General features: G+C 47.8%; 1 protein-coding gene across 2 annotated transcripts in view; it reads left to right on the top strand.

Moving 5' to 3' along the window:
* Nucleotides 1-11,577: 11,577 nt before the first annotated feature.
* The window catches only part of SLC30A2 (solute carrier family 30 member 2), a 67,408-nt gene continuing 53,620 nt past the window's right edge, over nucleotides 11,578-25,365 (top strand). For both annotated transcript variants that reach the window (XM_068265471.1, XM_068265470.1), the window contains exon 1: nucleotides 11,578-11,928. In XM_068265471.1, the coding sequence (XP_068121572.1) occupies nucleotides 11,885-11,928 (44 nt within the window). In that variant the 5' untranslated portion in view covers nucleotides 11,578-11,884. The remainder of the gene's footprint in view (nucleotides 11,929-25,365) is intronic.

The following is a 25,365-nucleotide window of genomic DNA, read 5'->3' as shown; positions in this document are numbered from 1 at the left end:
TGCGCTCAGAACTGCACATGTACACACACGGAGAAACACCAACTTGCCTAACACATCACGCCATACAGCGTCACCCCATACAGCGTGATGCACCTGACTGCACGCACAGGACGAATGCCTGAGACTGAGTGTAAAAGACCTACAGATGACCTGAACAACCTCTGACAAGGCATACATCTTCATATTTTTGGAATTATGATAGCTATAAACCAGATGATCACTCAGTATTTCTGTGTAATTTATGGCGAGAAAGAGACCACATTTCAAGAAAGTACATATTTCCTTGTTCTTATATCTATATGATGTTTATACAAAGAAGTATGTAGCAAAAAGGATTGTGCATAAAATAATTAACACAATGGTTTTAACAAACCGTGAGCAATCCAGCAATTTGACACAGTCCTAGCTTCGCCCTCTACTAGCTGGAAAATTGGGACCCACCCTGTTCTCCTTGCCTTCAAAAGTCAAATATCTGATCACCTAGCACTATACTGGTCATCTTCCTGCTACAAGCTACATACAGGTTCTCTGCAGAGATCTCACAGTCTCTGAGCTACGCAATTCAAACTAACTTTATGTAACCAGGATTGCTGAACTGATTTCTGGACATTAACATCCTGACTGTTTAATAATGAGAAGAATGCAAAAAGTAATGTAAGTATTCATGCTGACTCGCTTCATTATTTGGTTTGATTGTTTCAGTAGTTTTTTAATTGAAAGGTTTTAAGACATATTAGGCATTCTGCAAATAAACTTTCACATATATAATGCAACCACAAGTACGATCAACAGCCTCATAATTTAGGCTAAGATCACAAAAGTACATATTAAATATGAGAAGATTGAAGCCAAGTCACCAGGCAATGGAGGACTCTCAGTGACCTGGGGATTGCCCATCCATCTAACATGGTGGCCAGGGGTTAACTCTCGAATGTTCAATACAGAAATAATGCTAATTCGTAAATATTAGCTATATAGCCAAATTATGATACATCTTTATTTTATGTCCTGTTAATAATGCAATACTAAACACACACCACACACACAAACACAGAGTAGCCTTAATTTTGCTTTAAGTATTTGGGACAAAACATTCACTTCTGCAGCTGTGAGGATAAGGAAGAAGGGGTAGGAGGGAGAAGACTGAATTTTGGGGTTAAGGTGTTATGTACATTCCTTATACTGTACATATATCTAATTTCAATCGTTATTGACTCTTAAATATTGCCATGGAAGGAGCAGGAAAAACATGATAATATTGCGTGTATAAGGGCTTCCAGATTTTTTTTTTTGTAGAATGCCTTCATTTTATCATCACTATTGCCTTTCATTTTGTCATAAAATATGTCTCAAGCAAAGTTTCACTTTGACATAAGAAAGAACGGGCGTCTTTCAGGCAACCTGTTTAACTGCAGTGTGATCAATTTGTACTGTACAGAGGAATCCTGGTCTGGTTTGAGAAACAATAAGCCTATTTCAGGCAATTTAGGGACCTGATCACCCAGCATGGAGTATATAATCTGGTATGCTCTAGTCTACATCATAGTTTATGAGATTTAGAGCAGGACCACCACATGTGTAGGCAAGTAACCTTTTGTGCACAACACCTAAAGCATCTGGCTGAATTATTTAGATCACATTTTGAGCAAACGGAGCTGCTGTAGACATTTTTTCCATGCCCCTTTCAGTGCAATAACAAAAAGCTCTTGTTCTTAGTTCTGTAAATATAGGGGTTTTTGGATTACTGATGCTTGTAATTATATAATGTAGATCATGCCAGGGGCTAAAGGATTCCGATCTGTGTTCAAAACAGGTTCTGGTGAGTGAAGTCCCTGTACCTTTTACTAAACCCAGTATAATGCTGGGCAAACACAGTTCGACGCTAGCTTATCAATCGAGCCGCTGATGGCTCGATTGATAATATCGACGTGTCCGATAACCGCGGGGATCGATTCTGCACTCGATACCTTCGGGCGGACAATAGCGGCGAATCGAGCAGAAGATAAGAAGCGCCGGCGGGGACGAGCGGGAATCGATCTGGGTGCACGCACGGATGAGCGGGGACGTGGCGGGAGTCGATCCGGCGGCTAATCGGCCGCCGGATTGACCCGTGTATGCCCAGCATAAAAGTCTTAACCTGTAGATAGCTAAATATCTCTAGACTGGGTCTGTTCTCTGCGAGATTCTGAAATGACTTAATTGACTTAAAACGCTGTTTCAGGAAAATGACGCCTTAATTGGCTGCCATGGCCACAGGATTCTGGCCTTTTCTTCTTTTTCTTCCCTTTTCACTACCAATTCACCTTGCTTTCCACCCTGAAGGTGTGCAGTGTGGTCCGGTGTAGCCTGGGATGCTGGTGTGGGTTGTGGGGAGTTCGGGACCTTTTTTCTGCCTTGCCCCTGCCTGGGTCCGTTGTCTGTGCAGGTACAGGCCAAGTGGAGTCCACCACTGCTACCCAGGAGGTCAGGGCCCCACTTAGGCCTCTTTTCCACGGACTGTTGATAGGCAGTGAAATGCCTCTCAAACTCTCACAACTACTCACTGCTGCCCGGTAACTGCTTGTTGCTGCCTGGTAACTGCTTGCTGAGCACACAGTTCAACAGTCCATGGAAAAGAGGCCTTAGGTCGGAAGACAACCTGCCAATCAGGATACCTTTGGCCTTGCTGGATGCAGGCTCCATCCATTCATCCATTGGCTGCTGCTGATCCACCGCAGCAGGAACACATTTGGATCAGCCCCTCCATGATGCCAGCCGTTAATCATGAAGTAAGGGCCGCTGACACTTCTGTGACAGCCAGATTATCTTGACCAGCCCTGCCAAATGCTGCCCAAGAGTCGGCACCCACCACAGAAATTAACTCTACTACACCTTTTGAACTGGAACACCTTGACCAGCACTGTCAGATGTCAGCAATCGGGATCCTCAGCAGCATCAGCCATCATCGCAGGTTTATTTCATGAAGAACTGGGTGATCACTGCTGACACTCCGTCTCCCTCTGTGGGGATTAACTCTTTAATGATTGTAGGATAATTGGATTCTTTGATTAATCTTAATAATAATTATAATAATCCAAATATCTGTATAGCGGCTTTCTCCTGTTGGACTCAAAGCACTCAAGAGCTGCAGCCACTGGGACTCACTCAAGAGGCCACCCTGCAGTGTTAGGTAGTCTTGACTTGAACTCCTTACTGAATAGGTACTGACCCTAGCCAGGATTTGAACCCTGGTCTCCCATGTCAAAGGCAGAGCCCAGTACACTATCCAGCCACTATCAATATCTGAACTGTCTCATTCAATTAACACCCATATTGGGGGATCAGGAGTTTCATGCCACAGATCTTGGGCTGCCTGATAGATATTTTGCTATATTAGGGAGGCCCAACCCCCCCTTAGCTTTGTGCAATGTCTGCCTAGGGACTCTAGGTTTAGCCCTGACCCATACAAAATCATGTATAGCACTCTGTAGTGAAACAAGGGCATCATCCGAGACTGCAACTGGGCGGTGAAACCCGAAGTAATAACAGACTTTTGGGAGGATCAACATTTTTATAGCTGCTATTTGGCCTAGCCGAGACATGGCAAGCTTCCTCCAGCTTTAGAGCAATAGCTTCATTTTCTTGATTAAGCCTGGATAATTGCCTTTATAAGCAGATTGATATTAGTAAATAAGTGCAATATCCTGATAGAGAATATTATTTGGTTCCCGTAGGAATTCAAATTTATCTTGTAATATTTTGACTGTTGAAGATGTTTGAGTGGCTGGATAGTGTAATGGTTAAGGGCTCTGCCTCTGACACAGGAGACCAGGGTTCAAATCTTGCCTCTGCACATATTCAGTCTCCCTAACACTGCTACTGCCTATAGAGAGCGTCTTAGTGGCTGCAGCTCTGGCGCTTTGAGTCCACCAGGAGAAATGCGTGATATAAATGTTCTGTGTCTGTCTTTTGTGTTACTCTATATTAAAAAGGAATTGTAGTCAACATGACATAATGAATAAAATTGCTTATTCTTTACAATATTATATTTATAGATTATTTAGTCAGTATTTGCCCACTGTAAAATCTTTCCTCTCCCTGGTTTACATTCTGACATTTATCACTGGTGTTGACATCTTTAGTTCTGCCAGGTGATCTATACAGAATGTGTCAGGTTAATTGACAGATTCGGGAGCTATATCACTGGATTTGGTAGAGTAAGTATCATGTTTATAGTAAACTAAGGGCTTGATTCACAAAGCGGTGCTAACTGTTAGCACGCCTGTGAAAACCCCCTTAGCACGTCTAAACAAGCTTTTCGCGCATAAAACTTTACGCGCGCAAAACTTTATGCGCGTAAAACTTTACGCGCGTACTGCACAGAGCACAGGGCGCTCCGCGCGAAGTGCCCATTAAAGCCTATGGGACTTAGCGCGCGTAAAACTTTGCGCGCATAAAACTTTGCGCGCGCAAAGTTAGCGCGCGATCTGATTGAGAAATCCGGTGCTAACCTACTTAGCACCCTGGTTAGCGCGTCTAAAGACTTTAGACGTGCTAAGTAGGTTAGCACCGCTTTGTGAATCAAGCCCTAAGTGTCCAAGTCCCGGCGAAGCCCCATTATAAGAATGTGGGAGTAATGCCTGGTATAGTACACCCTGATATAGTAAACCCTGATATAATAGAACTTCTGTAATCGTAAACCTGTTTTTTGGCCCCTTCGGTAATCTGTATATTGCTATAGTAGAAAGTGGGAAGGCACATACGTCATACGTCTGTTAGAGAACCATGGGGTTAGTGGGCGGGCAGCCACTTGTGGCCTAATTGCTATCTGCACACTACTTTAGGCCTACGTGGATTACTTCAAAAGCACTAGTCAGTGAGACCTAAGATTCCTGTGTAAGATGCTGCCTGTAATCTGTGCATGGCTGCAACACTACAGTATCATCCAGGCTGCACAGAAATGTGGACAGAGGAGCACACTATCAGTACTGTACCTGCGTTAACTGGTGAGACCTATGCTTCCTGTGCAAGCTGAGCACTGTGCATTTTGATCTAGCTTAGATGCTATCTGTGCTCGCTTGCTGAAGCACTTTAGGGCTCGTTCACACTAGGGGCATTTTTGAAAATTTTCAAAATCGCCCTGAAAGTGCTTGTGCAATGATTGCCTATGACAAAGTTCACATCTGAGCGGTTCGTTTCCAATCCGCTCAGATAAGCGACGCATGGGCCATTTTTGAGGCGATTCTGCCTCAATGGAAGGTATAGGAAAAACGCAAAGCGTTCACAAAATCGTTTTGTGCAGCGATTACGTGAGCGTTTTTAAGAATAAATACATTGTATTTATTCTTTTCCGGGTCAAAGAGTTCACTTCCTGACTTGCGTCAGGAAGTGAATTAAAAAAACGCTCGGGAAAAGCACTTAGGGAAAGAGCTTTTAACAAAACCGCAAACGCCGGGAGAGAAAAAAAAAACGCCTCTAAAAAAGCCCAACGCTGATGGACGCGCAAGCGGAACGCAATGGGAACAAGGCCTAAAAGAAAAAAAATGACGCCACATAATTGACTGAATTAACATACAGTACTACAGTATACTTTATGTGCTTAAAGAGACTCTGAAGCGAGTCTAAATTCACTTTTTTAGTATGCAGTCATGTTAAGAACTATAACCCCTGCTAAAACGCCACTATCCCGCAGCAAAACGAGGGGTTTATACCCCCCAAATGCCCTCTACAAAATCCACAACTTTCTTGGTTGTGGATTTTGCTGCTCCTGGAGGCAGAGCTATGAGCTGTAGCTCTGCCTCCATGCGCATCAATCTGCCGGCGGATCTCTGTCTCTGCCCCGCCCCTCTCTGTGAAGGCAGATTGAGAAGGGCGGGGAGAGGCGGTGACCAGTGGGGATTGACGCGTTGAGAGGCACAGCTACAGCCATAAGTTCTGCCTCATCAGGAAGTGCTCCCCAGAGGTAGAAGAGGGCATTTGGGGGGTATAAACCCCTCGTTTTGCTGCGGGATAGCGGCGGTTTAGCAGGGGTTATAGTTCTTAACATGACTGCATGCTAAAAAAAGTGAATTTAGACTCGCTTCAGAGTCTCTTTAAGTATGACCATTTCTGATATAGTAAACTTCTGATATAGTAATAAGAACTTTTCCCAGTCCCTTGGAGTTTACTATAAAGGGATTCTGCTGTATAGGGCTGGGAATCGATCTGGGCCTGGGCGTTTAACGACTTTTAACATTTTGATAACTCCTACTATCTCCTCTTGTGTTATTAACTGCTTTAATAATTGCCATTCACTATCAGACATCTGAGGAGTTCTGTTGTGTTCAGTATCTGGTCTGATAGATTAACACTTACATTATCATCTTTTGTGCTTATATGTATAATGTATCCAGGTCATTATGAAAGACCTCCACTTTGTTAGCAGGATTAGGTATGTGTTTTTTTTCATAATTGTGGGTACTTTCGTCTGTGGGCTAGCAATCTGTCTGGTTTATTTGCTTTAACTTGAAATTTAATTGAATTGAATGTAAATTGAAATCTTTGCCACCTAATTTGATTTTCAGCTTGAAGCGACAGGCAGATATTATATGCGTCTCTAGCTCCGTCACATGCAAGTTTGTTAGCTTTTGAAGGATCCTGTTTATACTCCTCAGTTCAATTCTTGTAGTCTCTTTCTAGTTTGCTGCTGTTTATTGTTTCTGTTTAAGAGGCTAAGGCTCGGTTCACATTAGCAGTAAAAAAAACCTTTCCGGATCTGAAGGGAACTGATCCAGTGTTAACCTGTGGATCTGTTCACATCCGTCCTTTCAAATGAACCTGTTCTGCATGATCCATTGAATGGACCATGGAAGTGAAGAAACGGACCATTCTAAATAGAAAAATCCACTTTGAGGGTGGAGGTCTGGGGGGGGGGGGAGGGGGATGGATGGATGGGGAACGGAGTGGAAGCAGCGGAACGGAAATGGAGTGGCAACGGAATGAAAACAGATCTGCTTGCCACTCTAATGCAAGTGTGAAACGGGCCTTATTGTATTAATGTCTCTTTCAATATTGCTTTATGAGCTTCTCATATTGTTCAAGTGCAGGACGTTTTGAATCAGGATAATACAATTTATTGGCTAGGTAAACCTGAGACCAATGGGAGAAAAGGATTGTTACTTACCTGGGGCTTCTTCCAGCACCATGTAGTCTGTCAGCTCCCTTGTTGTCCTTCAGGTCCGATCCACTGTGCTCCTGTGAAGTCTGCAATCGGGCCACTATGCATGCACTGTTCCGGGCAGCGCACCCCATGATCATGCTCCCATTGCCAGAGCATTCTGTGCAAGCGCACCATAGCCGCCTATATAACTACAGCTGAAAATCTGGGCACAACGCCACAAAGCTGAGAAGAAAATCTGGGCACAACGCCACAAAGCTGAGAAGACATTAAAGAACTTTAAAGAAAAATTGCATCCCCAAATCGCAGAGAGTGCCTGAAATCACAGTAGCCCCATAGGAAAACATTATATGCATTTTCACATGTGACTTCGTATTGCTGCAAAATGCTGCCAATTTGTGAGCCTTGCGCCAGCATGGGATCACACACGTGTCTGCACAGTTGCCAGTGCTATGAGGAATCGCATGCGTTGTGAAGAAAAGTAGTGTAGGTCGTATCTTTGAAATACAAAACAAAACAAAAAACAAAATGCTATACAGAATTGCACATGGCTTCTGAAAATGCAGCAGTCCCATAGGAAAACATTATTTACTTTTTCGCATGTGATTTCGCATTGCAGCAAAACCCTGCAGATTTTCATAAGTGTGACCTTAAAAAGAATCTGTACTCTAAAATTCTTACAATAAAAAGCATACCATTCTATTCATTATGTTCTCCTGGGCCCCTCTGTGCTGTTTCTGCCACTCCCTGCTGCAATCCTGGCTTGTAATTGCCAGTTTTAGGCAGTGTTTACAAACAAAAGACATGGCATGTGATAGGCTGAGAGGAGCTCAATCTGTGACTCACACAGAGCCTGCAGGGGACGTGGAGAGGGTGTGTATAGCTTCTATCCTATCACAAGCAGACCAGCACATTCCTGCCTGAGTGCCTGAGCCCGACAAAGCTGTCAGAGGAAAGAAGATTAGCGTATATAACAGAGATAAAACAGCCACTGTGCAACTAGGAAATTCTGCAGTAAGACAGACCACATCAGAACAGGTATAGGAACTTATAGGATAGAAGAAATAAGGCTGAAAATGTTGTTACAGAGTCTCTTTAAGCATCTTTAAGCATGTTCACAATGTGCATTGCATTGCTATGACAACAAGATTGCAACAAAACAAATGGGCAAAGCAGCACCGCTCATTACTAACATACAGTCAAAATGAATGCTTCAGTGTAACTATTAACATGCACGTTTTGCGATATCCCTGTCACAATCTGTTCTACAGCAACACACTGTGAATGTTGCATAGTTGTTGCATTGCATTGTGGCGAGCCGCACAGCGCACCACTGTGAATGTGGCCTCAATGATGAATACCGGAACTCTGATTAGTTAAAGAGACTCTGAGGTCTCCCAAATTACCTCTTTTTATTTCAGATTCCTCTTGAGCACTAATAGCACAGATGAATCCCCGCATCTGCGCGGCCGTAGGAGGTCTTTATCTCCCCCGAGATCCCCGTCACAAATCCCTCCGGTATTTCCTGGAAGAGGGAGAGCTTTTTGTTGTAGCTCTGCCTTCAGTCCATTCAATCACCGCAGATCTCTTTGAAAGAAGACTGAAAGGGGCGGGGAGAGGCGACGATCAACGGTGATTGAATGAACTGGAGGCAGAGCTAATGCACAAAGCTCTGCCTCCTCCAGGCAGCAAAATCTTCGACTTTGAAAGTCGTAGGTTTTTGCCCCGGGATTTGGGGGGATTAAGACCTCCTACGGCCGTGGGGATGCGGCGATTCATCTGTACTATTAGTGCTCAAGAGGAATCTGAAATAAAAAGAGGAAATTTGGGAGACTTCAGAGTCTAAATTAATCATTACTTTCACTTCTGCCCAAAGGCATTCTGCTTCCTGCAGAGCATAATGTTACTCCAAAGTAAGCATCCCAGATTATCCCTGTGAGGGCTTGTTCACACCTTAAAAAGGCGTTTTCGCCTATTTTTTAAAGCGCTGGCGATTTGCAAAATCGCCCTAAAAGCGATTGTGCAAAGATTCCCTATGAGAGTGTTCACATCTGAGCGGTTCGACTCCGATCCACTCACCAAAGCGCTGCCTGTACCATTTTTGGGGCGATTTGCCTCAATGGAAGGTACAGGGAAATTGCAAAATGCTTGAAAAAACGCTTTGTATAGTGATTTCCCCAGCACATCTAAGTATAAATACATTGTATTTATTCTTTTCCGAGTCAAAGAGTTCACTTCCTGACTTTCGTCAGGAAGTGACCAAACAAATCGCTCTCCAAAAGCGCTTAGAAAAGCGCTTTACAAAAAATTGTAGCTCTAAAAAAAATCACTCACAAAATCGCAAAACGCTGACCTCAGTGATTGCAATTGTAGATGTGCACAATGCCATACGGCTCAAACTCACTAGCAGCCCTTTCTAAAGCTCAACACACACCATACAATCTTGGGTGTTCAATCTTACCACTTTCATGTAGTATAAGAGCTTATCCAATTAATCATTCAAGGTATTTTCAATCTGTTGGCCCTTATACTACATAGATTTGGTAAATCTGTACAACCAAGATTGTATGGTGTGTGTTGAGCCTAAGTGCTAGTGATTTGAAAAAGCTCTTGCTAATGCAATGCTATGGGGGATTTTTGTAAAATCACACCGTTTAAGTGGGATCACACCCATAGCATTACATTAGCAAGAGCTTTTCAAATCACAAAGCACTCAGAAAAGCGCTCCTAGTGGGTTGTAGGCCTGGAAGGCTAGCGATTACTGTATATTCCTGCGTATAAGACTACTTTTTAACCCTTGAAAATCTTCAGAAAAGTTGGGGGTCGTCTTATACACCGGGTGTCTTTGATGCGGGGTGTTACGCTCTATCCTGTTACCGCCTCTCAGATCTCCCTGCTGAGGGAGTGCAATCTATTCTTCCATACCGCTCTGATAAACAGGTAGACAAGGAGAGCTGACCAGTCTACTTAAGGAGAGTTGACCAATGCAACAAGTCAATTGACTATATACTGTTATATACTGGGTAACACATACAGTACAGCACCAGTATCTGTTCATACACAGCACCAGTACATGATTTTTTAATTTTTATTTTAATTTGGTGTGCGTTGGAAGATGGGTAGTCTTATACGGCGAGTATATCCCAATCTCTATATTTTAACTGGAAAAGTTGGGGGGTCGTCTTATACGCCCAGTCGTCTTATACGCCGGAATATACGGTACCCTAAACACTCTGCCAATGAAAATAAATGTAACAAATTCCACAGTAGCAATTGCGATTAGCTAAATTGCAATTGCAGGACATGCAGCATTTTGCACTTCAAGGTAAAGTATTAAAGTGCTGGCAAATTGCTCATGAATTGCTACACATAGGGATTTGTGTTTGATTTTAAATTACTGCATACTGTAAAAAAAATTATAATAATTTGAAAGGAACAATCAGAATTGTAATCGCTAATCGCAAATCGATATCACAATCGCTGCCAAACAACGTACACTTTTTAAAATCGCTACCAAATCGCCAGAAAACGCTCATGAAATCGAATACAAAATGCTACTTAAAAACGCTAGTGATTGCGCTTTGGATTTGTAGTGGGTCCCAGGCCTAAGGATGGTTTCATACTCAAAACCAGCATTAGCGATGCGGTGCATCGCCCCGTAAAAAAAAGGCCTTCAGGGAACACCGCGCTATTGCACGGTGTTCCCTGTCTGGCCACCGGCCAAGCAGAAAGTGATGCGCGCTTGCCGTCACTTCCTGTTACGGGTATGCGCGTATTGTTTAAATACGCTTCCGCACATGTGCACTGCGACTGTAATTTTTGTCAAATCCACTCGTCGCCATAGACTAACATAACTTCTGGGACGATGCAGATCGCAACATCGCTGCAGCATTAACGTAGTTCTTGACCTGCGTCGGAGAAGTAGTGAAAACGTCTCTTCCGATACGACACACTATAACGTCGTAGTATGAAAGTCTCCACAGCGGTGGGTGGGGTAAAAATACTGCACTGCCTCTGTGTGAAAGTGCCCCTCACTATTTGCAGTTTGGAAACAATTTATTTTGACTGAAATTGTTTCAAGTAGTCAGAGACAGTTGTATACAATTAGGAAGTGAGCTGAAAAAAAATATCATCTCATTGACCATCACAATTGCACATGACTGTATACGTGATTAGGAGTTTCCAGTGTTTGATCAAAGGTACAATCAGGGCTTAATAGACTGAAAAGTGATCAGATCTCATAAATCCTTCCCACTGGTACCTGTAACCAGTTTATTTTATTCCCCTGCGATCTGAAATCAAAGCCATATGGAATACATCACAGAAGACAAAAGTTATCCAACCTGTTCAGGAAGCCTATTCCAGTAACGTGGTGTTTCTGGATTTGCCTGAAGAGGGAGGGTGATTGGATCAGCTGCTAGTGGAGGAATGCCGTGCTCCGTGTGCAGTGCTGCTGATGAAGGATGACCTAGCAGCAGCGAGTGGACGGCTCCCCAGGCTGAGGCGTGGAGTGCAGGCTGCTGCTGCTGCTGGGCACGCGGGGCAGCCGGCTGCTCTACACGGGAGGCGCTGTTTTGGGATTTTGGAAAGTTTTGCAGCCGGCCCTTTGCACCCGGTGCTGCATTCACACGGACTGCAAGGAGATAAAGAGACGAGCCGACATTGGGGTAGACATTTGGCTATTTAGGCAGCGCTGTAAAGACCACTAACTTGTTGAGTTAAAACATCCCAAAGTTTCTTAATTCAAGCATGGAAGGAGGCGAGACAGTGAAGTTACTTACTGAAGAAAAACGGTAAGAATATGACTTTATTCCAATCTCTCACCCACCTGCTGCTATAGCTGATCAGCAGCACGCTGCATACTGGGTGGTGTTTTTAAGCAGAAAGGCATTGTATAAACTCTACAAAAGCAGTGCATGGAAAACTTCAGCAAAAGTGAGGCAGATGCGTAGATCAAATTAGAGTGTGCTGATAAGTTGCTCTGAGCAACTGCTCCACGTTCGCACTTGTTTTGCTCCAGTTGGCCTGGCTTTAACCTGTTTATCTGGAGCTATGGTTTTGGCTTTTGGTTGCTGTGGGCAACAGCACAATGCTCTTCTACAGTTCAGTTTGGTGGGGATGGTTTATAAAAACTGAACCAGTCATAAGGTTGATAGTACACACAATGTAATTTTCCCTTACAGATTGACTGTTGAATCAATTATTTCCGGCAAGTCTGATCTGATTTCTGATCGATTTTTCCAATCACTTTTATACAAAAACTATCGGAAATCAGATGGCACCTGACAGAAATAATCGTTTCGACCATCAATCTTATGGAATATTGGGTTGTGTTGCTAGGCAAGGCATTTGATTGCAAGGGAAGGGCTCTCTCTCCCTTTTGTGTCTTGGAATTTGTTATATATTTTGTTGATCATGTTACATTTGTCATTGTAATTGGCCTCAATTCACTAAGCTTATCTCCTGTCTTTAATAACGTTTCTAGAGTTGTTACCATGGTGATAAGGCATGTAGTATTCAGGAAACATTTTACCTCAGGCAAACCTAAAGTTAACTCTTCTGTCTTTAAGTTAACTCTCCAATCCTTAAAATAACTCCAGAGTTAAAGACAGGCTGTTAATTAACTGCGTGTGAAAATAACTACAGAGGAGGTAAATTAACTACAGAGGAGGTAAATTAACTACAGAGGAGGTACATTAAGAAATGAAGAGAGAAGATAACTCTCTCACTGTGTGGAGGTAAGTTTTCTCTTGCCTTATTATCTCCAGCATGATCTTAGTGAGGCCAATTCTGTATTTTGTACCAGTGTCTATGTTTGGTGTTTACCATTGTCTGTATTATGTACACCATATTTGTTTCTTGCTTTTTACTGTGCCACGGAATATGTTGGTGCTTTATAAATGACTAATAATATCTAGCTACTAACGAGAATTGAGCACTCCCCATTTCCCTTTTCAAGCAGAATCTGTGGTGAGTGAACTGTGACTGCCAGGTGAGTCCTTGTTAAGACGCCTGAAGTGAGAAGAATATGGAGGATGCCATATTTATTTCCTGTTAAACAATACCAGTTGCCTGGCAGCCCTGCTGAGCTATTTGGCTGCAATAGTGTCTGACTAACACCAGAAACAAGCATGCAGCTAATCTTGTCAGGTTTGACAATAATGTCTGAAACACCTGATCTGCATGTGCTTGTTCAGGTTCTATGGCTAAAAGTATTAGGGTGGATACACATATTCAATTTTAATTGGCCAATAGCTGACCAATCTTATCATCTCTTTGTAGTATGCAGACCAACAGATTTGGAATACGATGAACAGATTGTGTAGTAAGCTCTCGTACTACATGAAAGTGTTAAAATTGGCCAATCAAAATTGGATGTGTTTATTCAACCTTAGAGGCAGAGGATCAGCAGGGCTGCCAGGCAACCAGAGCCGGTTCTAGACAGGCACATATGAGGTCAGAAATGTGAAGGGGGCATCATGTCTGAGAACATTTTTTGTTAGATACGGTAGTGCAGCGCTTGTAGCGTGGTCATGACATCACATGGACGGGGCTAACTGTAATGTACATTTTGTTGAACAGCGAGGAGAACTCCAGTGCATACCACTAAGGCTGCATCTGAAATGACCACTAGCTCAGTGTAAAGCACCTAAATAGATTTTCTGCACACTTTGCATACAATTCAGATTCATATCTGCTACTACTTATTATGCAAACAGGAAACTCAGGAGGAGGGGCTGGGAGCAGCTAACCTGACAGTTACATAGTTACAAAGTTAAAAAAAAAGTTTAAATTTAGGTTAGGTCACTTGCCCGGAGGTTTACCTCACCGTGGCGCAAGTGTCTAATATACTTTGCATGCAAACCATATTGGAAGCTAAAGTTCCTCCTAGTTTAATAAATGTTAGCACTTGTCTAGGATGCAGGGCATGCATTTTTTCAGTCTGATAGAGGCGGTGTATGCCTGTGCGATTAACCATTCAATTGCAACATGTGTTTAGGGACGCGCAGCCTTTCCCCCCACCTTTTTCTAACTGTAATGTAGTTATACCAGCTAATGTAGTTACTAGAGATGGCCCGAACGGTTCCAGGCGAACTTTGGGTAGTTCGCGTTCGCCGGCAAAGGCGAACTTTTGCGGAAGTTCGATTCGCCCCATAATGCTCCATCAAGGTAAATTTTGACCCTCTACATCACAGTCAGCAGGCACATTATCACTAATCGGACTACACTCACTCCTGGAGCCCCCCCCCTTATAAAAGGCAAGGTTCTCCAGCTGTTTTACTCACTCGTCTGCCTACAGTAATTAGTTAAGGGACAGCTGCTGACAGACTCTGCTAGGGAGAGCTTAGTTAGGCTTGTTAGCTTGCTCCTAGGCTGATTGTTATTCCTTATATTTCACCCCACAACAGCTCTCTCTTCCCTCCTCCCCTCTCCCTCACTTCCTCCTCCGGAGGAGGGTCTTGTCTTCCAGGGAATTGTAGGATTTCAGAAGCCAGCTTACATACATTGGCTGGGAATCAAACCCAGGTCTAGTGCTTGGTAGGCAGCTCTCCTCACCACTATACCACCACCAACACTACATGCTAAAGCCAGCCTAGCATGTACCATTATGATATATCCAAGAGAAAAATGAGCTTGCTTAGGGATTTGTAGTATGTCAAAAGCCAGCTTGCATACATTAGCCAGGAATCGAACCCAGGCCTACCGCATGGTAGGGTGCTATCCTAACCATTATACCACCAACACAACACACTACAATGTAGTCTACCTCCAGGTATTATCCCCTTGAAACATCTTTTCCATCACTTTTGTGGCCAGGATAATTTTTTCTAATTTTCCAAGTTCGCCTCTCCATTGAAGTCTATTGCAGTTCGCGAAAATTCGCACAAACCGAACTTTTGCGGTAGTATCGGAGGTTCGGGCCATCTCTAGTAGTTACATAAAAAAATGAAGTAAATGCACGTAATGAGAGACAGCGGTTTTCCAGTAAATGCACGTAATGAGAGACAGCGGTTTCCCAGTAAATGCCCGTAATGAGAGACAGCGGTTTCCCAGTAAATGCCCGTAATGAGGGACAGCGGTTTCCCAGTAAATGCCCGTAATGAGAGACAGCGGTTTCCCAGTAAATGCCCGTAATGAGAGACAGCGGTTTCCCAGTAAATGCCCGTAATGAGAGACAGCGGTTTCCCAGTAAATGCCCGTAATGAGAGACAGCGGTTTCCCAGTAAATGCCCGTAATGAGAGACAGCGGTTTCCCAGTAAATGCCCGTAATGAGAGACAGCGGTTTCCCAGTAAATGCCCGTAATGAGAGACAGCGGTTTCCCAGTAATTGCCCGTAATGAGAGACAGCGGTTTCCCAGTAAATGCCCGTAATGAGAGACAGCGGTTTCCCAGTAAATGCCCGTAATGAGAGACAGCGGTTTCCCAGTAAATGCCCGTAATGAGAGACAGCGGTTTCCCAGTAAATGCCCGTAATGAGAGACAGCGGTTTCCCAGTAAATGCCCGTAATGAGAGACAGCGGTTTCCCAGTAAATGCCCGTAATGAGAGACAGCGGTTTCCCAGTAAATGCCCGTAATGAGAGACAGCGGTTTCCCAGTAAATGCCCGTAATGAGAGACAGCGGTTTCCCAGTAAATGCCCGTAATGAGAGACAGCGGTTTCCCAGTAAATGCCCGTAATGAGAGACAGCGGTTTCCCAGTAAATGCACAAGACAGCCTTTCACCAGTAAATGCATGTAATACCAGTAAATGCATGTAATGACAGACAGACAGTGTCCCCAGTATATGTAGCCAGGTCTATAGGTTCCCCCAGTATATGTAGCCAGGTCTATAGGTTGCCCCGGTACATGTAGCCAGGTCTATAGGTGCCCCCCCAGTATATGTAGCCAGGTCTATAGGTGCCCCCCCAGTATATGTAGCCAGGTCTATAGGTGCCCCCCCAGTATATGTAGCCAGATCTATAGGTGCCCCCCGGTATATGTAGCCAGGTCTATAGGTGCCCCCCGGTATATGTAGCCAGGTCTATAGGTGCCCCCCCCGGTATATGTAGCCAGGTCTATAGGTGCCCCCCCCCCGGTATATGTAGCCAGGTCTATAGGTGCCCCTCGGTATATGTAGCCAGGTCTATAGGTGCCCCCCGGTATATGTAGCCAGGTCTATAGGTGCCCCCCGGTATATGTAGCCAGGTCTATAGGTGCCCCCCGGTATATGTAGCCAGGTCTATAGGTGCCCCCCGGTATATGTAGCCAGGTCTATAGGTGCCCCCCGGTATATGTAGCCAGGTCTATAGGTGCCCCCCGGTATATGTAGCCAGGTCTATAGGTGCCCCCCGGTATATGTAGCCAGGCCTATAGCTGTCCCCGGTATATGTAGCCAGGCCTATAGCTGTCCCCAGCATGGGCGTAACAATAGGGGATGCAGCCCCCTGGGGCCCGCTCGTGGCCATTTTAGGGGGCTGGAGGGGTTGCTGCATGAGGGGAAAGCTATGGCCACCCTCACCTCGGGCTTTCCCCTCTGCGCTCCCCTCCAGCTTCAATAGCTATATATGTGCGGCGGGCAGTGGCAGACAAACATACCTTCCGTGCGTTCCAGCGTGGACACTTCTTGCTCTAGTGACTGACGCGACTTCGTGTGGCTGTCCCCAGTATAGGCAGCCAGGCGTGTGGCTGTCCCCAGTATAGGCAGCCAGGCGTGTGGCTGTCCCCAGTATAGGCAGCCAGGCGTGTGGCTGTCCCCAGTATAGGCAGCCAGGCGTGTGGCTGTCCCCAGTATAGGCAGCCAGGCGTGTGGCTGTCCCCAGTATAGGCAGCCAGGCGTGTGGCTGTCCCCGGTATAGGCAGCCAGGCGTGTGGCTGTCCCCGGTATAGGCAGCCAGGCGTGTGGCTGTCCCCGGTATAGGCAGCCAGGCGTGTGGCTGTCCCCGGTATAGGCAGCCAGGCGTGTGGCTGTCCCCGGTATAGGCAGCCAGGCGTGTGGCTGTCCCCGGTATGGGCAGCCAGGCGTGTGGCTGTCCCCGGTATGGGCAGCCAGGCGTGTGGCTGTCCCCGGTGTAGGCAGCCAGGCGTGTGGCTGTCCCCGGTGTAGGCAGCCAGGCGTGTGGCTGTCCCCGGTGTAGGCAGCCAGGCGTGTGGCTGTCCCCGGTGTAGGCAGCCAGGCGTGTGGCTGTCCCCGGTGTAGGCAGCCAGGCGTGTGGCTGTCCCCGGTGTAGGCAGCCAGGCGTGTGGCTGTCCCCGGTGTAGGCAGCCAGGCGTGTGGCTGTCCCCGGTGTAGGCAGCCAGGCGTGTGGCTGTCCCCGGTGTAGGCAGCCAGGCGTGTGGCTGTCCCCGGTGTAGGCAGCCAGGCGTGTGGCTGTCCCCGGTGTAGGCAGCCAGGCGTGTGGCTGTCCCCGGTGTAGGCAGCCAGGCGTGTGGCTGTCCCCGGTGTAGGCAGCCAGGCGTGTGGCTGTCCCCGGTGTAGGCAGCCAGGCGTGTGGCTGTCCCCGGTGTAGGCAGCCAGGCGTGTGGCTGTCCCCGGTGTAGGCAGCCAGGCGTGTGGCTGTCCCCGGTGTAGGCAGCCAGGCGTGTGGCGGTCCCCGGTGTAGGCAGCCAGGCGTGTGGCGGTCCCCGGTGTAGGCAGCCAGGCGTGTGGCGGTCCCCGGTGTAGGCAGCCAGGCGTGTGGCTGTCCCCGGTGTAGGCAGCCAGGCGTGTGGCTGTCCCCGGTGTAGGCAGCCAGGCGTGTGGCGGTCCCCGGTGTAGGCAGCCAGGCGTGTGGCGGTCCCCGGTGTAGGCAGCCAGGCGTGTGGCTGTCCCCGGTGTAGGCAGCCAGGCGTGTGGCTGTCCCCGGTGTAGGCAGCCAGGCGTGTGGCTGTCCCCGGTGTAGGCAGCCAGGCGTGTGGCTGTCCCCGGTGTAGGCAGCCAGGCGTGTGGCTGTCCCCGGTGTAGGCAGCCAGGCGTGTGGCTGTCCCCGGTGTAGGCAGCCAGGCGTGTGGCGGTCCCCGGTGTAGGCAGCCAGGCGTGTGGCGGTCCCCGGTGTAGGCAGCCAGGCGTGTGGCGGTCCCCGGTGTAGGCAGCCAGGCGTGTGGCTGTCCCCAGTGTAGGCAGCCAGACGTGTGGCTGTCCCCAGTATAGGCAGGCAGGACTTACCATGTCCCCAGTATAGCCAGGTGTATAGATGTCCCCAGGAGGGGTGGCCGCGCAGAGAAGAGGGAGTGATGGAAAAACAGATGCAGAAATTTGCATCGCAAATGCTGGACTATTGACTTTCAATCACCATTGTGGATTAGTGCGTGGTGCAGAAATTTGCTGCATGCAGTCTATACTTTTTCTGCTTTGCAACACATCTGGAAAAACGCATTGAATGGGAACAACTGGATTCAACTACTATGGTTTCAGTGTTAATGCGAAAATTTGCATTGCAATTTCGCACACAGTGGAAATGGGCCCTATCAGGATTTTGCGTGGTTTGCCACATATGCCAAACTGGCCATTGATTTGAATGGCCTGCTCGGTAATTGCAAACAAAAGAATCAAACACCTTTTTTTATTTGTTCTTCTATTTTGTGACATTGGCCTCAATTCACTAAGGACAGTTAGGTAAAATAATTTAGGATGGTAAAATACTGCATTCGGTATCTTACAGTGGTTTCCTAAAGATTTCCTGGCATGCGGCAGAAGTTCGGTAATATACTGAGAAGACATGCTTCAATTCACTAAGCCCTGCTCGGTAAGTCTCACTAGCTGTGGTGCAGGCCAGGCAGGAAGCTGTGTGAGTCTTTCCACAAGTGATGTGCATGAGTTTTTTTTCTGTCCACAATATCACTACTGAAAATGCTTAGTGAATCCAGACCACTTTTACTTAATTTACCAAATGCTTTGTGAATTGCAATTTGTTGACATTTCTTTAGGTATTTACCAAACAGGTCAGTGATTTACCTCACTAGTCGGTAATTTTACTTTCTCTCATCGTCCTCCAGGACACCTTCCTCCTGAGAGAAGACTGATCCCACCCCTACAGGAAACAGACAATAATTTAATTAGTTAGCCCATATAAGCTCCCCTTCCTCCATTGCTGACCAGTTTTTGACTGCATCCCTACACCTGAGGTCACAGTCAGTTAGGGACACTAGAGATGGGGAGCCTGTGGGCACCTGTCTATACCTAGTGTTTAGGTAAAATGCATCTGGCTGCAGGGAAACTACTTTGTTTGGTGTTCTAGGCAACTGACTGTGGGTAGTGTTTTGTTACCTATTCATCTGGTTGCCAATCTGTGTAGCTCCGTGGAGCAAAAGGAAAGGTCCTGCGGCCGCCGCCTCCTATTCCATGTGTTGCGGCATCCTCAGAGGCGCTGCATGGGTGATTCTGACCAACAGGAGTGATGCGTTGCTCATGCGTCAGCTGACTCTTGCGTATTTTCGTCCCTTTAGCAAAGGGGCAACCGGTAGAGATGGACGATGTTGAGCATCAATCAGGGCGGACCATCTCCCCTGTGGCTGGCGGCGTCTTCTGCATACAGCTAGTGCGATGGGCGGACAGGCTAAATATGATTGGTGGTATTCTCCGCCAGTCAGAGGATTACTCAGGATCCACCCTTGGGCAGATAGAGCTGCAGAGGCTGACTGACATCCGTAGAGGAGGCGGTGCCGAACCTGGAGGCGCAAATGTTAAAATTCTGACGTTTTATTCATGTGAGCCGACCGGACAGCATGGAGCAGGCAGAAACTGTACCAGAAGTAGAGATGGGCCGAACAGTTCGCCGGCGAACGGTTCCACGCGAACTTCGGTGGTTCGCGTTCGTGTCCCGCTGGCGAACCTTTGCGGAAGTTCGGTTCGCCCTATAATGCACCTTGAGGGTCAACTTTGGCCCTCTACATCACAGTCAGCAGGCCCAGTGTAGCCAATTAGGCTACACTAGCCCCTGGAGCCCCACCCCCCCTTATATAAGGCAGGCAGCGGCGGCCATTACGGTCACTCGTGTGCTGCCTGCGTTAGTGAGAGTAGGGCGAGCTGCTGCAGACTGTCTCTCAGGGAAAGATTAGTTAGGCTTAACTTGTTCCTGGTTGGCTGCATACCTGTTCTGTGAACCCACCACTGCATACCTGTACTGTGAACCCACCACTGCATACCTGTACTGTGAACCCACCACTGCATACCTGTTCAGTGAACCTGCCACTGCATACCTGTTCTGTGAACCCATCACTGCATACCTGTTCAGTGAACCTGCCACTGCATACCTGTGCTGTGAACCCACCACTGCATACCTGTTCTGTGAACCCACCACTGCATACCTGTGCTGTGAACCCATCACTGCATACCTGTTCAGTGAACCTGCCACTGCATACCTGTGCTGTGAACCCATCTCTGCATACCTGCTCAGTGAACCTGCCACTGCATACCTGTGCTGTGAACCCACCACTGCATACCTGTGCTGTGAACCCACCACTGCATACTTGTGCTGTGAACCCACCACTGCATACCTGTGCTGTGAACCCACCACTGCATACCTGTGCTGTGAACCCACCACTGCATACCTGTTCTGTGAACCCACCACTGCATACCTGTTGTGTTCAGTGAACCCACCACTGCATACCTGTTGTGTTCAGTGAACCCACCACTGCATACCTGTTGTGTTCAGTGAACCCGCCACTGCATACCTGTTCTGTGAACCCGCCACTGTATACCTGTTCTGTTCAGTGAACCCGCCACTGTATACCTGTTCAGTGAACCCGCCACTGCATACCTGTTGTGTTCAGTGAACCCGCCACTGCATACCTGTTGTGTTCAGTGAACTCGCCACTGCATACCTGTTGTGTTCAGTGAACCCGCCACTGCATACCTGTTGTGTTCAGTGAACCCGCCACTGCATACCTGTTGTGTTCAGTGAACCCGCCACTGCATACCTGTTGTGTTCAGTGAACCCGCCACTGTATACCTGTACTGTTCAGTGAACCCGCCACTGTATACCTGTACTGTTCAGTGAACCCGCCACTGCATACCTGTTCTGTTCAGTGAACCTGCCACTGTATACCTGTACTGTTCAGTGAACCCGCCACTGCATACCTGTTGTGTTCAGTGAACCCACCACTGCATACCTGTTCAGTGAACCCACCACTGCATACCTGTGCTGTGAACCCATCACTGCATACCTGTTCAGTGAACCTGCCACTGCATACCTGTGCTGTGAACCCATCTCTGCATACCTGCTCAGTGAACCTGCCACTGCATACCTGTTCTGTGGACCCACCACTGCATACCTGTTCTGTGAACCCACCACTGCATACCTGTTGTGTTCAGTGAACCCACCACTGCATACCTGTTGTGTTCAGTGAACCCACCACTGCATACCTGTTGTGTTCAGTGAACCCGCCACTGCATACCTGTTCTGTGAACCTGCCACTGTATCCCTGTTCTGTTCAGTGAACCCGCCACTGTATACCTGTTCAGTGAACCCGCCACTGCATACCTGTTGTGTTCAGTGAACCCGCCACTGCATACCTGTTGTGTTCAGTGAACCCGCCACTGCATACCTGTTGTGTTCAGTGAACCTGCCACTGTATACCTGTACTGTTCAGTGAACCCGCCACTGCATACCTGTTCAGTGAACCCGCCACTGTATACCTGTTGTGTTCAGTGAACCCGCCACTGTATACCTGTTGTGTTCAGTGAACCCGCCACTGTATACCTGTACTGTTCAGTGAACCCGCCACTGTATACCTGTACTGTTCAGTGAACCCGCCACTGCATACCTGTTCTGTTCAGTGAACCTGCCACTGCATACCTGTTCTGTGAACCCGCCACTGTATACCTGTTCTGTTCAGTGAACCCGCCACTGTATACCTGTTCAGTGAACCCGCCACTGCATACCTGTTGTGTTCAGTGAACCCGCCACTGCATACCTGTTGTGTTCAGTGAACCCGCCACTGCATACCTGTTGTGTTCAGTGAACCCGCCACTGCATACCTGTTGTGTTCAGTGAACCCGCCACTGCATACCTGTTGTGTTCAGTGAACCCGCCACTGCATACCTGTTCTGTTCAGTGAACCTGCCACTGTATACCTGTACTGTTCAGTGAACCCGCCACTGCATACCTGTTCTGTTCAGTGGACCCGCCACTGTATACCTGTTCAGTGAACCCACCACTGCATACCTGTTGTGTTCAGTGAACCTGCCACTGCATACCTGTTCTGTGAACCCGCCACTGTATACCTGTTCTGTTCAGTGAACCCGCCACTGCATACCTGTACTGTTCAGTGGACCCGCCACTGTATACCTGTTCAGTGAACCCACCACTGCATACCTGTTGTGTTCAGTGAACCTGCCACTGCATACCTGTTCTGTGAACCCGCCACTGTATACCTGTTCTGTTCAGTGAACCCGCCACTGCATACCTGTTGTGTTCAGTGAACCCGCCACTGTATACCTGTACTGTTCAGTGAACCCGCCACTGCATACCTGTTGTGTTCAGTGAACCCGCCACTGCATACCTGTTGTGTTCAGTGAACCCGCCACTGCATACCTGTTGTGTTCAGTGAACCCCCCACTGCATACCTGTTGTGTTCAGTGAACCCGCCACTGCATACCTGTTGTGTTCAGTGAACCCGCCACTGTATACCTGTACTGTTCAGTGAACCCGCCACTGCATACCTGTTCAGTGAACCCGCCACTGCATACCCGTTCAGTGAACCCGCCACTGCATACCCGTTCAGTGAACCCGCCACTGCATACCCGTTCAGTGAACCCGCCACTGCATACCTGTTCAGTGAACCTGCCACTGCATACCTGTTCAGTGAACCCGCCACTGCATACCTGTTCAGTGAACCCGCCACTGCATACCTGTTCAGTGAACCCGCCACTGCATACCTGTTCAGTGAACCCGCCACTGCATACCTGTTCAGTGAACCCGCCACTGCATACCTGTTCAGTGAACCCGCCACTGCATACCTGTTCAGTGAACCCGCCACTGCATACCTGTTCAGTGAACCCGCCACTGCATACCTGTTGTGTTCAGTGAACCCGCCACTGCATACCTGTTGTGTTCAGTGAACCCACCGCATCAGTGCGCATACCTGTGCAGTTAAGTGAACCCACCTACCTACGTGAGTGCACGCAGTGTGATATACCACTCCGTGCATACCCGATATGGACAAAACAGGTAGAGGAAGAGGTAGTGCCAGAGCAAGGCCACCCGGCAGGTCTGCGCGAGGTCGTGTAAATGTAATTTCGTGTGGACCTGGCCCACAGTACAGTGCTCGGAAGAAGGCACGTCCCATCACCTCCCAAGATTGTCAGGACGTGGTTGAGTATTTAGCGACACAGAACACCTTATCTTGCTCAGCCACCAGCGCTACTACTAGTACCACTTCTGCTGCATTTGACACTTCGCAAGAATTATTTAGTGGTGAAATCACTGATGCACAGCCATTGTTGTTACAGCCAGATGATTTTTCACCAGCTCATATGTCTGCGTTACGCGGCAACACTATGGATGTAACGTGTAAGGAGGATGAAGGACCTACTGATGGTGCATGTTTGGATTTTTCTGAGGCAAGCGAAGCTGGGCAGGATGATTACGATGCTGACGATGATAGGGATCCTCTGTATGTTCCCAATAGAGGAGATGAAGAGGGGGACAGTTCAGAGGGGGAGTCAGAGAGTAGTAGGAGGAGAGAAGTTGCTGAAAGAAGCTGGGGCAGCTCTTCGTCAGAAACAGCTGGTGGCAGAGTCCGGCACCATGTATCGCCACCGATGTACAGCCAGCCAACTTGCCCTTCAGCATCAGCTGCTGAGGTCCCCATAGTGCCCACATCCCAGGGTGGCTCAGCGGTGTGGAAATTTTTTAATGTGTGTGCCTCAGATCGGACCAAAGCCATCTGTTCGCTCTGCCAACAAAAATTGAGCCGTGGAAAGGCCAACACTCACGTAGGGACAAGTGCCTTAAGAAGGCACCTGGAGAAAAGGCACAAACAGCAATGGGATGGCCACCTGAGCAAAAGCAGCAGCAGCACACAAAAGAAAAGTCACCCTCCTTCTCCTCTTCCTCCTTCAGGTGCATCATCTGCTTCTGCCGCTTTCTCCCTTGCACCTTCACAGGCACCCTCCTCCACTCCGCCTCTGCCCTTGAGCGGTTCCTGCTCCTCTGCCCACAGCAGCAGTCAGGTGTCCGTGAAGGAAATGTTTGAGCGGAAGAACCCAATTTCGGCCAGTCACCCCCTTGCCCGGCGTCTGACAGCTGGCGTGGCGGAACTGTTAGCTCGGCAGCTGTTACCATACCAGCTGGTGGACTCTGAGGCCTTCCGTAAATTTGTGGCCATCGGAACACCGCAGTGGAAGATGCCAGGCCGCATTTATTTTTCGAGAAAGGCCATACCCCAACTGCACCGTGAAGTTGAGAGGCAAGTGGTGTCATCTCTTGCGAAGAGCGTTGGGTCAAGGGTACACCTGACCACGGATGCCTGGTCTGCCAAGCACGGGAGGGCCGCTACATTACGTACACAGCCCATTGGGTGAACCTGGTGGTGAACGATGGCAAGCAGGGCGCAGCGGACCAAATTGTGACACCTCCACGGCTTGCAGGCAGGCCTCCTGCCACCTCCTCTCCTTCTGCTACATGCTCTTCGCTGTCCTTCTCCTCCTTGGCTGAGTGGCAGTTCTCCTCTCCAGCTACACAGCCCCAGCTCCGCAGGGCCTATGCTGCATGCCAGGTACGACGCTGTCACGCCATCTTAGACATGTCTTGTCTCAAAGCGGAGAGTCACACTGGAGCAGCTCTCCTGGCTGCTCTTAAGAAACAGGTGGATGAGTGGCTGACCCTGCACCACCTGGAGATAGGCAACGTGGTGTGCGACAACGGCAGCAATCTGCTTGCCGCTTTGCATATGGGGAAGCTGACACACATACCCTGCATGGCACATGTCATGAATCTAGTTGTTCAAAGATTTGTGGCAAAGTACCCTGGCTTAGCGGATGTCCTGAAGCAAGCCAGGAAGTTCTGTGGGCATTTGAGGCGGTCTTACACAGCCTTGGCACGATTTGCAGAAATTCAGCGGAAAAACAACATGCCGGTGAGACGCCTCATTTGCGATAGCCCGACTCGCTGGAATTCGACCCTGCTCATGTTCTCCCGCCTGCTAGAACAGAAGAAAGCCGTCACCCACTACCTCTACAACTACAGTAGAATGAAACAGTCTGGGAAGATGGGGATGTTCTGGCCCGACAACTGGACACTGATGGAAAATGCATGCAGGCTCATGCGGC

This window comes from Hyperolius riggenbachi, chromosome 2, assembly GCF_040937935.1.
Source record: "Hyperolius riggenbachi isolate aHypRig1 chromosome 2, aHypRig1.pri, whole genome shotgun sequence".
Lineage (NCBI taxonomy): Eukaryota > Metazoa > Chordata > Amphibia > Anura > Hyperoliidae > Hyperolius > Hyperolius riggenbachi.
The sequence above is the reverse complement of the archived record's forward strand: the minus strand, read 5'-3'. Positions and strand labels throughout refer to the sequence as shown.